The 17,579-nt window shown below is 39.6% G+C and overlaps 1 protein-coding gene across 1 annotated transcript in view; it reads left to right on the forward strand.

Annotated features, from left to right (window-relative positions):
* The first annotated feature begins 498 nt into the window (after positions 1 to 498).
* Positions 499 to 17,579, forward strand: part of kirrel3a (kirre like nephrin family adhesion molecule 3a) — a 151,571-nt gene continuing 134,490 nt past the window's right edge. Inside the window, exon 1 of the mRNA XM_084105582.1 lies at positions 499 to 865. Coding sequence (XP_083961708.1) covers positions 820 to 865 — 46 coding nt within the window. The 5' untranslated portion in view covers positions 499 to 819. The remainder of the gene's footprint in view (positions 866 to 17,579) is intronic.

Genomic DNA, 17,579 nt, shown 5'->3' on the forward strand with positions numbered 1-17,579 from the left:
AATTTGGGGTAATTAAAGTTATTTTTCACCCAACTCTATTTTGAAGTTAGGTTTTCCCTCCTTTTTACAACTCAGCACGTCAGCAGGTCTCACGAGGACAATTTAAAATCATAACGGTCGTGAAGGCGAATATCTCTGTTTGGTTAGTTCAAATTATTTTGCAATTAGTAGGTTTGTTTTAATACTATGTTTTAATGTCTAGTCCCTGAACACTCCATAGCTCTGTGGTAAGAAAGTCATTGAAACCCAAATTGGCCCAAAACGAAAATTTCTACCTCAGAACATGCTTCAGTTTGGCGCGGCGTTTTGACGACGTTGTTTTAAAACCATCCAGCTCTCTTTTCCCAAACTGAGAATAGCGATAATTTAATTCGTTAATTCATACTGTGTGCTGCTTGCTTGTGTCAGACTCTCTGCTAAAGGAGCTGGGAGGAGGAGACGGGGGAAGGAGGAGCGAAGCCGTTCAGTGCTCTCTTCTCTACGGCTGCCTCATCCGCCACTGAGTGATGGAGAGAGTGAGAGAGTTGGAGCTAACTGGGAGTGAGCCGGGCACTGATGTGCTCTGAGCGGCAGAGTGAGAGAACGCACATCGGGGTTGAGACACAGCGACCGAGAACAGTGTCTATAGGCTGCATTTAACACTTACATCAGTTCAATACATAAGAAAGAGCGTAGAAAGAAGCAGGAAAGATCCTCCACAAAGAGTAGACCGACCTTTTGTAAGAAATCAGCGCTCCTAACTTTGAAGGACTGCAGTGAGCGCGCATCATTGCCTCAGTAACCATCACATTACTGAAGAGATCCTCATCGACTCCAGCGATGCGCTCCTGGATGCTTCTGCTGATCTCCGGGCTGCTCGGGTTCGGTAAGTGAACGGAGGTTTTTTTACAGATAATCTACGCATCATATTCACCTGTCAGCTACTTTATACGCAGCGAAAAGTGCGCTGCCTACATAATTACTGGATTTCGTACTTGTAAAATCTTCTAATGATTTGAAATTCGACCTGTCTTGTAGGATTTCTGAGGTATTTGTTTGTGGTGGGTAGCAGTTCCCGTCTGCAGTTCAGGTTTGTAGCCTACTGACCATGTTTGCGTGCATCGGTTGTGTTACGAATATGACAATCGCAATCGTTGCTCTTATCGGTGTAGTCTTCACTTTGCAACTTTTTTCAGATTTCGTGTGTAGCGATCATTATAATTTGCTTTAGAAATGAAAATGATCAGTACCCCTGCCTTAAATTACCAATGTGCGAAGTTTGAGAGTTGCACCCTTCCAAAGGGAGTCAGAACAAAAAGTCAGGGTCTTAAAAGAACATAAACTTTCTGCGAAGATACGTTTTCACACGATTTTTAAATTTGGTAAGTTTACTAGTCTGAGCTCATATTTTCACATGGCGATAAATGTTCGTGAACAAAAATGGCTTTTGGCTGAGCAGCTCACCATAGACTGCCGGAGCGTTTTTACTGACAAAAGAATAGTGATGTAATTATTATAAAAATAACTTTTCTTAAAAACTGTAACTTAATTGATTCAGATTTTGACCCCTCCCCAAAACTAACTGTATATTTCGCACACTGCACATTTTCAATTGTCAAATATTTTGCACCTAAAAATACAAGATATAGTGTATGTGTAGAAGTTTGAGTGTTTTTGTTGAGGTTAGGATCCATTGTTAACTATTTGTCCATCTTCCTTGGTGACTTAAACTTTTGAAGTAGATATAACTGCAGAGATCACAGCCAAAAACTCGTTTTCATTTGAAGTGCAGCGACTTCTGCACCCTTCAACCCTCATCTGAGATTTTGTGTTATTTGATTGTGTGAGCTTGAAATAACCCGAAGAAGAATCCCTGAACGCTCACATTTAAAGTCCAGCATGGGCCAAACTCCCCATTTGAATCTGAAACCAGCAATAAAGCCTCCGGTATGGCTCCCACATGCACACTTGAGCGAATGAACATCAAATCTCAAGAGGCTTTTGGGTTTATTACTGCTTTTTATGAGTCTGTGTGCCGAGATGTTAAGCCTTGCAGGGCTGTTTCTTTTTTTTTCTTTTTTTTTTTTTTTACCTCCCTCATGTGAGTCTTGAGAGGGAGTGCTTTGCCATCACTCTGAATTTTTTTTTATGACCTGAGAGGAAACACTGACAGGCTTTCTGCTGCAGAGTTGTGTTTACGCCATATGCACACGGTGTTGCACTTCAGTGGCGCAGAACTTTGAGTTTACACACTGATGATATACTGCAGGCCCCCTCCTGCTCTTATCCGTGCTTCGAGTTTGTGTTCCCTTATAGCAGCTCAGCTGCAAACAGAAACGTTTCATGAACAGTTTACAAAAACTATACATAAAATTAATGATCGCCTTCTTCCATCCAGCTATGCGAGAGATTAATCTGAGTAACAGTTATTTATACTTGCCGTCAGAAAAACTGTTCCGTTGGCGAGCTGAGATGCTATCAGGTGAGCCTTGTGTTTGTACCAGTCCCCGGGGACGCTTTGTTAACCATGGCCAACTCTTGTGTTACAAATGAACGCCGGGTTTATTTAGCATCTCTTGACAGTTGAATCGTGGTGCTGTGGCTAGGGAAACAGAAGGAGAAGAAAAGTCGATGCGATCTGACACCCTTCATCTGATCCCTTTATCTGCTCTGCAGCCCCGCTGCCTCCCCGGCAGTGAGGGGGAGCAGCAGATCCTTCCCCCGCAGCGATGGGGACAATCTCATTCATGCTTGGCCCAGACACCACTTATAGCTCTCACCGAACAAGGAGCAGCCAAAGACCGTGTGAAAGGGACCCTCGGGCGGACCCACTCAAAGAGACTCGAGAGAGGTCAGCGAAACAAGTGCATCTCTTAAAATTTTTGTTTTGTTTTACTTTCGCTCTGTCACATGTTTTAATAGTCGCGGCATGTTGAACTGAGCAAATATTGAATTTCCCAGATCCCGCCCACCGCACTCCACAACTTCCTGATTGCTGCAGAAGGCATCATGTTTCCTCTTTAAGTGTCATAAACACCATCAGCATTGTCAGCAGTGGCTTGCAGCCATGGGGGCAGTGTAGCGCTGCATGGTTTTGTGCAGCCCACATGCTGTTATACAAGATGCTGTCAACGCTTGCTAACAATTATATTGTAATCAGAGCTTGTCTTTCATAAAACATGGACTGTGGGGGCATCTCGGCTGTTGTTTGACAAGCCACCTTGGCCTTTTATCTGTAAGCGGCTTGGGTTGTATTATGTAGGCTACATTTTTACAGCTGTGGCACTTCGATAATGCTGGAAACTGAGCGCCTTTGTTTAGTCAGTGCTCTTTTTCCTTTGGATAAACTAGTTTATGGACATGACTGACTTAACACTAGGATTTGTTTTATACTGGCCTGACCGTCGGGTCAGTGGTTCAGATTTTCTGCACAAAAAAAGTTCTTGTTTTCATAGTTTTTGACATGTGTAACCTTGTTTTCTAATAAATAAGGTTGTTACGAAACCAAAATTGTAGATATTACAGAAGTTTCACAAATCATTAATAAATAGAACAAATAAACAAATGATAAGCAACAGCACAAATAAATACAATAGAACAATGAAATAAACAGTTTTCCAGGCAAGTGTTAAGGTAAGAAACAAGTTATCAGATGTAAAATAACACTGTATAGTCTTAAAGTGATTCAGCCAAGTGAGTGAGTTGTTTTCTCTTTTTCTTTGTTGTGTGATTAACATTAAAAACAAAGACAGCAGCAAGTATATTAGGCTGCTGTCAGACATCTGATTTTATCCCAGGTTTATCTTGACATAAGTGTGTGTTTATTTATTCATTGAACCGTAATAAGACGCAAAAGAGAACTCACTCGCACAGTCTAAAACCGTCTCAGTTTGGCGAGTGCCAAATTGAGTTCTTTTTCGTGCCTTCTTGTGTATAAATGATTGAAAATTATTTGATTTTTTACACTGGTAAGATTTAAAAGCAATGAGCAAATTATAAATTTGCATGACTACGCAGCACTGGACCGTTTTGGCCAGTGTTGATCCTATCAACTGTCCTGAGCGGCTTTCACGCTGATCCCAGGCCAGGCAGTCCTTATTTTTGAGCCTTGAACATAGAAGGAATGATAAGATCATCTCTGTGGGCCTTGTATTTATTCTGCTCATATTGAAGGTTCTGAAAAGTATCATGGTGTTCGTTTGTGCTTTCCAGGACAGCTTGTTCAGGCATTACAGATGCAGGGCTGTAGTAGGCTATATTTTGTCCTGTTTGTAAAAGCTTACATTTTCTCCCACCTGTTTCTTTTATTTTACACATCTCTGAACCCTCCATTGCCTCAAATCCGCATTTAAGCTTCATCCGGCAATGTGGTATTTAAGTGTAATCTGCTCTGTGAAGCACCCAGGTAAACACCAATTTTCTCCCAGCTGGTCTCATCCCTCTTGCTGTCCGTTTGAGTGTGATGACTCGACTTGGGCCGGGTCAGCCTGGGAATGAGGCGGAGTGCATTCCCGACTTCGGCTCGGCCCGTGTGGATGGGGGTCAGCCTCCATCTGCTCTCTCCTCTATTTGTTTTTTATGCAATTTGATTTGAGTCGGACAGAGACGGATTAGCCCATAAATAAGTGAAGAGAAAATCACAACTCAGAGAGACGGCAGAGATAGAAAGAGCTTTATGTTATTTTTGCTGGCTCGCCATCATTCCGAGGGCATTTCCACAGATACAGACCGGGATGCATGGACAATACTCGTAAAACAAAAGAAAAAACCTGGCTGTCAGGAAAGGCTATTTGTTACGGGGCCAAGAAAATAAGACTTTTACATTTCATCAGTGGTTGTAGCTCACGTACATCTCTTAACCTGACGGTTACCAGTGCAGAAGTGCTGCTCTACTTGTCTCCGGGTTAATTAGATCACATTAAAGCTTGAAGGCTGTCAGATTTTCTGAAATGTCACTTAGTTTCTTTCTCCTCACCCACACTGAAGCATTGACAGGCCTAATGGGATCTAAGCAGGTAATAACAAAGTCATTTCTTGACATGTTTGTATTCTATATCAGCAATCCTCTGTGTTTGTGTGAGGGTCCCTGCTCTGTATGTGGGTGGCTGTTCGTCTGTGTGTGTATATTAGCTTATTTTTCCTCAGTCTGCACAATCAATCATTTGATCATTTATTTCTCTCTCTAATTTGCTGAAGGGGGTAGTTTAAAAAAACATCAGCATCATTTTATTCTTGCACTATATTGCAGCTATGAATCAATGTGACGCTGCCACATATTTGCGTCGCATAGCAGTTGTTTGGTTGTAGTCCTGACAGACCCTGAGAGATAGACTTTAAGCACGCCTGGTAAATTTCGCACAGATTAATGTTGCTGGATGTGAAACGCTTGATCTGATAAGGGTTTCTGTGTCTGCAGGAAGTTTGTGCCGTGGACAATCGCACACCTGGATTGACAGGTCTGGAGTCTGGTGGCATTACATAGCAAGCCTGTTTACCGTAGCACGGATGAGTGCCACAATACAAGCATAAGCCTGGCTTATTTAAATGCAAATCAATCCTCTGACTACACAACAGCGGTTGAGGGTGGGGTTACTGTCCTCTTACCTTCAGATAATGTTGTGTATGTTTTTCTGTGGTAAAAATGCATTCTTAACAGCTGCCGTTGTAACTTCACCTTCCAAATCCCCGGATTGCTTTGTGGTCACATTTCTGACAAGAGGCTGACGGTGTGTTTCAGAGTGACCAATTTCAAAACACAGGCTGCTTTGCCGCAGAGGAAGGCTTCTTTCTATCGGGAGCGTTGTGTGATCTGAACCCCGTGAGGCGCGGTTAATACTTCTTCATTATTTTGTGCTAGTAAACCAAATGCTTTGATGGCATCTTTTGATGGGAATTGCAAGTAGTCGCCACGGGAGCTTATAATAATTGTTCTCAGCATGCGTCTCTGTGTTGTCTCTCTTCGTTCTAGGCAGATCTTAAAGCCTTAAAGCATTTCCTATAAAGAACCTCTAATAATGTTCTTTTTGAAAGAGGCCTAACACCCAAGTTTACTCTCTGGAGACTCGAGTGGCTGGCGAAGCCTCCTTATCTTGTGTTCGGTGATGTCTGCAACGGTCAGGTCTCAAAGCATGCAAAATGTTTTAATGATGAGTTATTTCCTGCTAGTCTGAAACGAAGAAGCCTTGTGGCAAGTTTTTCTATAGATCATTTTGAAGTAAAAGTAGTCGTTTGTTTAAGTCTTGTATAAACCTTAGATGTTTCAGCAGAGTAGTTCCCTAGTGCTCTATCTTGCGAAATCAAGCAAGATAAAGATGCATCTGGCAAAGCCTGTGAGACTGTACTTTTATTAATAATTTTATCTTGAAATTGAATCATTCCCTCACGCAAAAAAAACGAAAAAAGTTGTCTGAGATTCAGTGTTTGTCTTTGACTCGCGTCTAAACCCCTAGACTACCTCAGAACAACCGAGCAACTTCTGCTGAGCGCAGTACAGCCCTGCCTTTTTCAGCACAGTAAACGAAGCCATCTGTACATTAAGAAGAGCTAGTTTTGAATGGCTGCATCAATTGCTGTGGTGCTATGATTTAATAAAGGAGAACTCTGATTCAATCAGGAGCTCTGAAACATCCGCAGAAAATCACACATGAAGCGCAGACGTATCCGTCCGGCACGCCTGCTTGGCAGTAGGCCAAAGCTAAATGGTGCAGCTTGAGTGAATTGACTCCTCCTGCTTTGAGTGAGCTTCTTTTAATATCAGATACGTCCGGCAAACGAATGAAGCAATGCACGACACCGAAGCCAAAGCTAGATTCTGTTAAGATCCTGTCAGTCCTCTGCGGTTTGAGCCGAGAATGGGCCGATAAACAGAAAATCTGTGAGCTAAGTGCACTTTATTTTCACCTTATCAATACTGATAATGGTCTATAATGAAGAACGGCTCAGCAGTAATCTTATAAAAGCCATGAAGTCAGATCAGATAGCACGCAGACAGACCTGGAGAGCATGCTATTTTTTAGGCTGAACCCAGTCTTCTTAAGTGCGCTTTGAAAATGATGCTTCTGTCGAATGACATCGCTTGAGGTTCAGCAAAGCAGGTGAGACTGAACTAAAGGTGCAACTATGTGTTCTTGCCTGACAGCTTTTCAGGACTGAAAGCTCCTTTTTCTGTTTGAAAGACGCTTTTTTTTTTAGATTGCTGGAGAAAGATGAAACGAGGTTGAAAAGGAGTCGACAGGCACGCTTCAACTTTGACAGACAGAGCTTGATTCTTTTGTGAGACAAAAGGTTTCTTCAGCATTTTGATAACTGTTATTTTTTTCCGGTGAGAACATTAACAATAACTCAACTTTACATTTATTGATAGTTATTCAGTAGAAACAACAAAGATGCCGGAGAACTGAAGAGTGCCGCTGTAATTTTGAAACATCGATATTTATTGACAGACACAGAGTCCAGCTGACCTCTGCTAAATGGAAAAAAATATATATTTCTTCAGAGGTTCATATATTGCAGAATGCTGCTTGTATTGTCATGCTGCTGAAATATTTCCCTTTGGGCTGCTAAAACCTTCTCTAACTCCTCTACTGAAGATATTTCTCCAAAGGACTAGGAGTGGAATATGTTGTAACTTTAAATGTTTATACTTGCATCAATGATTTCCCCCCCAAAAAAAGAAAAAAGAATAAAATACACTTCGCCATGAATTATTGTGCATCTCGGAGGGTCTCGGCAGAAAATCTGCATGAAATGATACATTACCCTGAATTCGCTATCATGAGCCTCGACTGTATGTGGTTGTTTATCTTCCATTTAAGGTATGAATTTATTATAGAGGAGAACAAAAGAGGGCCATTTTCAAACAACTTAAGTGCTTTTGCACAAATAAACATGTTAGAAAATAAAACTAGGGAGCCAGGTTCGCCCCATGGGCACTGATAAAGCATAAATACATAATTAATAGGTACTCCGTCAGAGGTCTCACATGAATGCCGTCTAATTCTCTAAGCGTTCTGAATGAAGTGACATTCTAGACTTATTAAAGATCAAGGTTCCAGAGGATATGACTAATGTAGGTGGCCTTACAGAACTTACCACTTTCTAAATCAGAGGCTCTATCTGTAGATGTTTTTTCATTTATTGTCATTTATACAGCCCTAGCAGTTTTTAGGAACATCCGCAAAGCTCCTTTTCAAGGACATGCATCAGTGCGAAGGTTGGGAGCCCAGGTAAATCATCTTTGGCTTTGAAGCATAAACATCCAAAGTGCATTTTTTGCACAGACACACTCTGGCTAATCGGAAGCTGTTTCTGGCCAGGAAACTTTTGAGGAGGGTGTTTTAACTTGCCACTGCATTCTCCTGAACCCCTACAGCTTGCAGCCCATAAATGTGCTCTCTCAGAATTCATTTGTAGGTCGGCTGTATGGTGCGTATTGCTGAGCTGTGTGGTTATACTAGGCATGTAGTCCTGTTTCTGGGCCTTGGGGTTCCCCGTCCTAGTGCTAATGGTCCAACTCTTGCCTCTGCTGTGCGTTAGATGATGGAAGCAGGTTTGGTAAATAGCAAAGACCGACTGCTGTGTTCAAACATCCCTAATGGGACTCTGGTGCAAATTATCATCTGGAAGGTAAAGACGACTGCAGACAGGGAAAGAGGAGACAAGACTGATGGAATTCCATATGTGTGCGTTTCCTATAAATGGGACTAAAGGTGTGAAAACATTCCGAACAACAAGTAAAACCCAGAGAGTGCATTAGAATATCGTTCATAGCTTTGTACTTTCATTTCATGCATCTTCTCTCCGTGAAGACATTATCATATATCTGCTGACACTCCTGGTGTCATATTGAGCTGAGAAAAACAGAAACACATTCCTTGCCGAGCAAATTAAGATTTACACCTCCTCTTGTCTTCTTTCACTTGTTATTTTGCTCCATTTTCATAAAAATAATTATTTTAAGATACTAAGGAGTCTTAAAGGGGTTTGAGCATCCTGTTAGGATCAGTGGAAGTTTTAATTTCTCAGATGTTGCTCTTTCATAGCTCAGGAGACTTGGAGTGTGATCAGTTGCTTCTTTTAAAGGGGTCATATCATGAGAAATCTAATTGTTTCCTTCATTGTACAATGAAAACCTATTGTAACTTGCAGAACTTTAAGCTTCCTTCAAGTAAAAGACGTTTACAGTAGCTACAAAAATGGATCGACCCGAACTTTTTTTTTTTTTCATTTTACTTAATCTAATTTTTAACTAATCAACTGTTTTAATTTTGAATTAGGTATGCATGATATATCATTATCATTCTTAAATATTAGATGGTATGTAGATATTTAGTTGTTAATTCTCAATTCCATCTATTTTTATTTCCCTTTGCCATCATCTAGTGCTCATTTAAAGGTAATCTTTAAAAACACTAATAGTATAACAACACTGTTAAATGTAATTTGTAGCCAAGACCCGACTAGTGCAGAATGCAATTTGCTCTTCATTAAAATATTCTGTACACACAGTGTACACAGTGTACAATGATGAAAGACACATATGATAATTATATTCTAAAAACTTTGTGTCTAGTATTTATCTCATGTTGCTACATTGAATTTTAGAATAGTTTTATCCAGTTTACTGACATTTCTGGATTTTATTTGTTTGCTTTATTTGAAGTTCCAAAAAAATAGGCAAATCTGATGGCTATAGTGATGGGATTTGTTTGAATTTGTTTTTGTAGGTGGGTGGAGCGTCTTTGCTGACTGTATATAGAGCTATAAAAAGCATAGTTTACATAATTTGGTCTTGGGAAAAAAATGGAGAGAAATATTTCAGTTCTTAAAATATAACCTTTCTTTCTTGTATATTTTTGCAGATTTTGGCATATTTCAGGAGTTTTTAACCATGCTGACATCTCTTCTGAAACTCTAGAGGAAGCATGTCTGGGGTCTAAAGAGTCTAGATCTCAGGATAGCGCTCTCACGCTAATTTGCCCTGTTTAGTAAATCTGGCCCTTAAAGGGATAGTTCAGCCAAAAATGAAAATGCGGTCATCATTTACTCACTATCTTGTTCTAAACATATTTCAAAATATAGTCTTTGGTTACCCATTGAATTACATGAAGGTAGGTAAATCACGACCAAATAAAATGTTTTGAGTTAACTATTACTTTAAGTAAACATTGGCTCTCATTTCAAACTAGGAGAAACAGTTACTATTAAAAAGATCTCCTTTGTAAATTTAATTTCCTATAGGGGGTTTTCATTGGTTCCTTTTTTTAAAACATGAAAAAGTGTCCAGGACTAAAATGAGAAGGTCACAGCTCCGTCTCTGAGGCAGATGCATGGGACTTGAGCCCATGGCAAGGTTGTTTTGAACCATAGTAAGGTTTCCTCCATTTGCCTGTGATGCAAGTAGGACAAACCCAGGATCCCTCAGAAGATCTCTGTCGTTTTAATACCGCTAGTGTCCAGAGGGTCCAAGAGACGGAGACCAGTGATAGTTACAGCTCCTGCAGAGGGCAAACAAGGAGATATGACACAACGCTGTGATGAGTCTTTAATGCTAGATAGCAAGAGGACACCAGGGACCCGTGAGTGCATGCTCACACACTTACTCCTGGCTTTTAGGGCCGTGAAAGAAAAAGAATGTTGGCATAGGTGAGAAAAAGAGTGGAGACAACATTTAATTTAGCTTGTCAGTTGTCACGGGTCAAGCTGAAGGGAAAACATCTCCTGTGGCTAAGAGAGCTGATGCGAGTAGAAAGCATGTTGTTGACTGGGAAAAATGTGCATTACAATGGAAAAAATATTTCAGAAAAACATATAGTTAAAGCTCAGGATGTCAAACTCGGCCACACACTCGGCCTTTTGGCCACTGGACGATGCCTAGACTCTCAGCAGATAGTCTTGCTTGCCCCCCGAGGAATCAGAGACCTGTCAAGACATTAAAATGTGAAGCAATTTGACATGACAGAAAGATTCAGACATATGCTTCCTTTGAAATCACTGACAGACAAATGTCTTCGAGAATCACGTCATTCAGGGCTTCCAGTACTTGATGATTAGAAAATATCTCCCTCTGTAAGACGCAGACAGGTCTCGCGCTCTCTGCATTACTCCTTCCCCTGTATTTCATGCTTCCTTAATCTGTCCTTACGGGACCATGCTGCACATTGATTCGCCGTGTGTTTGGCAGTTTGAAGAGGAGCGCAGGGACGAAGCATTGACTCCATACTGAAGGTTCTGCTGCTCTTTCTTTAACCCATCTGCCCTGAACGCCTCCCTCTCGCTGACCAGAGATAATGTCTTCATTGCTGAATCATAGGGCAGGGTGGTCATTAGCCACACAATTTTTCTTACACACACAAACACTTACACACTCCCAATTTCAACTTGTCTTCTGAGATACAGTAGGAGGGTTGGATTAAAGGCTTGGTTTTCTTTTCAATGTAATTTTTCTGCAATTTTATTGATGCGATAGTAGAGAGTGGGAGGTTAATGGGGAAAATGTTGCGACCCAGACTAGGCAATGGCTTTGAGAGCTTTAGAAAGTTTTATTGTCTGCAGCATTGAGGAGTGGTCACACTACACGTTTCGTTCCATTGACTTCCATTCGTATGCATGCGAATGCGGGAGACCAGAAACATATTAAGCTCATGCGAATTTCGCTGCAGTCAACTCTGACATGTGAATTCGCATCATGTGAAGACGTGTGACCATTAGAAGACCAATGTGAACCCATTGAGAAAACTTTCGCTCTTACGTGAAATCCCAGATCGTGTAGATACCTACTGAAATGACTTTATTTCCTCCACAAAAATCCGTAATCCACAGTAAATGTGGATATTCTTAATGCAAATGTATGGAAATCTTTGGGCTTACTTTGGGTTTCTCATTTTATTTGACTTCATGTTGACTTTACAGCATCATTGAGTGTGCTTGCATGCATAACAAATTGGTGATAACTAATTCAAAAACTTAAAAATATAGGAAAATCTGCATTTTATCTTTAACGAATCATTATTTTAATCAATAAAAATATATAGTTTATGGAATTTACATGACCTTTCTTTTCTGTTTCATTAAGTATAATCGGAATAACATTGTCCCTGTAAATGAACTCTGTAAGATGAGAGAGTAGGGGATTGTTGAGCTGTCATTGCTCTGAGATTTCCCCAGAGCTCTTAATGCTACAGGGCAAACCCCAGCAGTTGGCTTTACTTCAGTGCTTTATGACACAGGATTGCCTTAAGTCTTTTTGCATTTACAGTTCTCTTCTTGTAATTCTTGACAGTTTATTACTAAGTGACTTATAAGGATGTTGGGCTTGTTATAATTATCGTTATAAGGCACTTTGTCTTAGTGTGTCCATTTTGAAAATCTCTGGGATCATATTACCAATACATGCTGTCGAATATAGCACTCCAGATTAACTTGTGTTTCTGTTAACAGGTGAAGATCCTCCTTTATGCTTCTCACGCCAGAATCCATAATTACTGAAGCATATTTGAATTAGACATGTGCCGGTAGTCGGTAATGCGATAAATCGCGGTAATGAATATGCACGATATTGTTATCGCGGGCACTTCAAAATACTGTGAAAAATAATAAATCAGAATTTAGATTTTTAGGACGCGCATTAGCTTATTTTCCATCAACCGCTTAAACAAACACTGCGTATATGCTGCGCGAAACACGTGCGCACTCTGATGTAAACAACCCCACATGTAGAAGCACTGTGTGCATGCGGCGCAGTGCGCACTCTAGTTAATGTAAATAATCCTCACATGGAGAAGAAGCATGGCGGAATGAGGAACGCTGCCGACGATGTATGCCCCTTCTAAAAGCAGGGCTGTCAACTCTACGCATTCAGCGTGAGACTCACAATCGACACTTTTCACACGCTCTCGCGCCACACATCCATTTTCTCACGCAGAGAAAAATCACGGAGCAAAGAGGACACTGACACCGACAGACTGGACAGAGCAGGTTACTTTTGATATGAAAAAAAATTCTCAGCTCTCATGTTCTGTCCATTTTATTACGAAATACAGACAATAAATACCGTTTTGGCGCTTGTAAATGTGACGTGACCGATCGCTGTAGCGCCTCAGTTCAAGTAAACCGATCCTCTTACTTTTTATTTAAAGATACAGTACAACTTACCGAAAGGTATTTATGCCTCATACGTAATATCGATCAATCAGTGTTTTTCAACCACGGAAAGAGGTCAATAAAACTGCAGGTGAACAATTATGTCACAGAAAGTTACATTTACCTCAGGAAAGCCATTTAATGACCAAACACGTTAGTTGACTAGAAAAAATAGCTAGAGAGGAGTATTTTGCTAAATATGTGCACTATATTATATTTGTATTATATTTTTACTTGTGTCATAATTTATTATAATGAAAATCAAATTGTATTTAATTTAATTTGTTAATTTTTAACCTTTAATAATTTTAGCAATTAAAATAACGTGATAATACCGTATACCGTGATAAAAGCTCAATCAATTAATCGCAGCATGAAAATTTGATACCGGCACATGCCTAATTTGAATGGGGTGTGATAGTTTGAACTCTGTACACAACCATCATAAAATGATAAAAATCCATCCAGTGTTTTTTTTTTTTATCTTCTTATATGTTTCCTCCTGTCTCAAATCAAGCTGTTCGATATTGTGACGTCACAATATCGACGCCCCTCCCACGATGGCTGATTGACAGCAGCGTTTCAAACACAGACCCGCCCTCGTGAGCGAGCTGTCAATCATAGCACGCGCCGACCAGCGCGTTCATTGTTGATAGCTGGAGTGCTGAGCAGAATGGCGTCTAACGATTGTGGTGTTCTGTTCTTGGGTGTAATAACGAACACAGCAGTCATATTGATGATGTTTCTAAATCCGTACAGCTGAAGACGCAGTGGCTGAGTTTGTTTTCGAAGGGAATATTCCCCACGTTCAACGTCAATGCTGTCATGTTTGCGCGAATCATTTCACCAGACTCGAGACTGCTTTACAAACGAGGGACAGTATAAAGCTGTTTTTGCTAAGAAGCTGCTCCAGAAAAAAGGATCAGTACCAAACTATTCGTGTTCCTGCTGAACCTCCAGAAGAACAAGTGAGTGTAACGTTTTATTGACCTTTATATTAATCTTTGCAAATAGCTTGCACGCTTCACGATGAATGTGGCTATTTTTACACTCAGGGTACATTATGGCATGTTTTCTATGTACGACGTTCTCAATATAATTCATAATCCCACGTTTATAATGAACAACGCGTTATGGTTTTTGTATTATTATTTTAAACGGTGTACGCACAGAACAGAGGGGCGGGGTGAGCAAAGCTCATTATCATTTAAAGACACATGCACTGAAACGGCGTGCTGAAAACAGAGCTGTTTTTGACCAGGTAAAATGAGTGTTTTCTTACAATACTAATGAGAATTTTTAATTAAAGTATATTGCAAACTTTTAATTTAGACCCTAAAGAATCATATTAGCTTGTACAAAAATGACATTATATGACCCCTTTAAAGCAATAATATACTCAAGGCCATGTGTTTGAGTGCTTTTAATGGTATGGTAGCAAACACAGATGTAATTAATTCAGCAGATGTGTGTATATCATGAAACGGCTTTGAACGTGGCTCATCAAATCATATTTTATAGCTGGAACATTCTGTATTTTGTATTCTGAAATAAGTTGAGACATTTTCCATTACACATATGAGCAATCTTTACAGATCAGGTGTGGACAGGAAGGTTTTGGCCTTCAGAAGGACTCGCAGTTTTCTTGGCACATGCTTCTCTAAAACACTCAAAAGCTCTCGCCTTTCCTCTTGGGCTCGGTTTTCTGGCCAGTTGGATGAGACAAGCCATGTCATTTCTATAGCTGCGCCAGACATACTGGACATGTGCTGTTTTGAACTTTGGCTTTGATTGCTGGAGTGTGAAAGTGAGTCAGCAAAAGTGTGAAGTGTAAAACTGGCTGAGGGAAAGCAGGATGCTGCATGCCAACAAACATCTTGAATAAGAATTTGTGGACTAGAGAATTTGTATGGTTTGTAATCATTTGTTTCATTTGGCGAAGACATGATTCTCAGTTTATTAGCTCAATACGCTTTTAACATGCATTGTATCACATGGAAATATGACTTGTTTAATTTGCACCGAAAATGTGGATATTATTGATAAGTCTGTTAGTATTCTCATTGTGACTTATTGAAGGAGAAAAGACAAACAAGAGGCAGATACCAAGAATCCAAAGCACACTTTGCATTTAGAATATGCAAAAACAAATAATTACTTTGACTTTGAAGAATATGTTTAATTAAGCCGTTACAAAAGGAGAGAAAAGATACTGAAATAAATGAGTCTCTCTGTGTCTTTTTTTTTTTATCCCCTACGTCATAATTTGTCGTGAAAACATGAAAAATACATCACCGGCTACATTCTGGTGGGCCTAAGTGTTAAATAATTACAATGAACTGCCTCAGGTTCCTCTAAACCAGAGCACTTCAAAGAGCACAACTTATATTTGACAGAGAAAAAAAAGCCTTCATGCTGTCATGCTCTATTTTTACATTGACTACGTCTCCTGCTGAAAACTGCCTGTTTACATGTCCCATAATCCCGTTGCCCCCTGTGTTATGTGTTATTGTGATATTTCATCAAAGCTCTTGGGAACGGCAGCGCTGGATGCTAGAAGGTTACTCTCTGAATGAAAACACCAAAATGATGTCTGCTTTACCTGAAAAACAGAAATAACACAAGATGATGGGAGCTGTAAAAGTAGATGATGACATTAAAGGTGGTAACGAGAGGCCATGCGAACTCCGCAGTGAAACAGGAGTCTGGAGTTCTAGTCGTTGAATCCTTTCGCTTCAGCATATTTCTTGATATGTTTCCGTCCATGTCGATGCTGAAAAACTCTTTTCATAGGAAACTCAATGTCTCTCAGGTTTAGCAGGGTCTGTGTTTGGCCACCTGCTCCTGCTTACATCATTCTGCGGAGAGCTCTGTAAGTCAACATGAAATCAAAATTGACAGTATCTAGATTTCAATAAAAGTCCCAGGTCTTACTGACGGATGATTCATCAGTGCACTTTATTGTGCACTTTATTCTGTAGATCAGCTTGTTTGTTGCAAATTATTTCATGGAAATGCAATAACTTTTTACGTCTGTGAAATTACATTTCGGCTTGTGCAATCAAGACAGTGTGGGTGTGGAAAAATAATATTAACCAGTAAAATCGCTGCATGTTGCAATCCAGTCAATTCCCAATGTTTCACTTTGAACATGTCACATTGCTATTTTGTGTTTTATATTGCTGTTTTTAAACAGCTTGAAACACTGGATAAGCAATGTATGTATTCTTGAATTTTTGTGATTTTTACTTGTCAAAAATGTGCATGCAAAGTGAAAAAGCAAAATTTTTGGTCACATAGATTGTTTTGAGGTCAAATTGACCCCCATTGATTTCCATGAAATGTATAACAAGTAGTTTCTTGAAAAAACGGCAAAGAGTCAGGTTTTCTTCAGCCAAACTTTTATTGCAGGTCAAAAACTAAAATGTGAAATACATGGGAACTTTTTCCCATTTAATTAAGAGTCATAGTTTACTCAAAATTGAAACCTCATCAGTCATTCAAATATAATTTGTGGTTTCTTCATCTATTTGAGTTTCACAGTCAAAAATATGTTTTCATTTGTTAGTTTTTTGGATCTCAAATACTAGTCTGCACATCAAGTACAAATAGCGATAAATACTATTTACTCTACAAGTACAAATAATGTTAGATTCTATGTATACTTAACTGTAGTCACAGTATGCACCTCAGTGTGCAAAATAGCCACTACAAGTAGCCATGACCAAAAAATAAGAAATGTTTTTATTTTTGTCTGTGCAGCTAGTTTTGAACATAAAACATATGTGGCTCAAATTGACCCCAACACAAATGGAGGAACCATTTATAACTCAATAGGAGTTCATAATTTCTCATATTTTACTTTTTTGTTTATTTTAAAGCTGCAATAGAGGTTTTATGTGTTTACACTACCCTGTAGTTCATTTCATAATGGTTATTTATTGCTGAATTGCATGGAAACCATTGTGGATATTCACACACACATCACACACATGTACCATCATCAACAACATCAAATTAGAAATGTATTATGTTATTAACTGATGTATTATTATGTTATTATGATGTTATTATTCTGATTATCTTTCAGAATTATAATTTTAAGTGGCCATTATTATTGTGATGCACTCCCCCCCCCCCCCCCCCCCCAAAAAAACAAACAAACAATTGATACTGTGCGTGAAAAAAAGACTCACCAAATAGCTTCTTCATTTAACGAGACACCTGAGCTTGTTTGTCTTTCAAAGGTTGTAACATTCTGTGTGTAAACTAGAAGAAACTTTCTCGAGAAAGACCTAACAGCAAATTTTATTGATGAATATTTTTTTCACGCTCATATTGTTCCAAACCTTTCTATCTTTCAAACAACAATGGACCCGAGTGTTTTCTCATATTGGTTATCTTTTTGGCAAATTTCAGGGAAACCAATGTGGGAATATTTGACCTGCAACAAAAAAAGC

Source organism: Abramis brama (assembly GCF_963993115.1).
Source record: "Abramis brama genome assembly, chromosome: 25".
NCBI lineage: Eukaryota > Metazoa > Chordata > Actinopteri > Cypriniformes > Leuciscidae > Abramis > Abramis brama.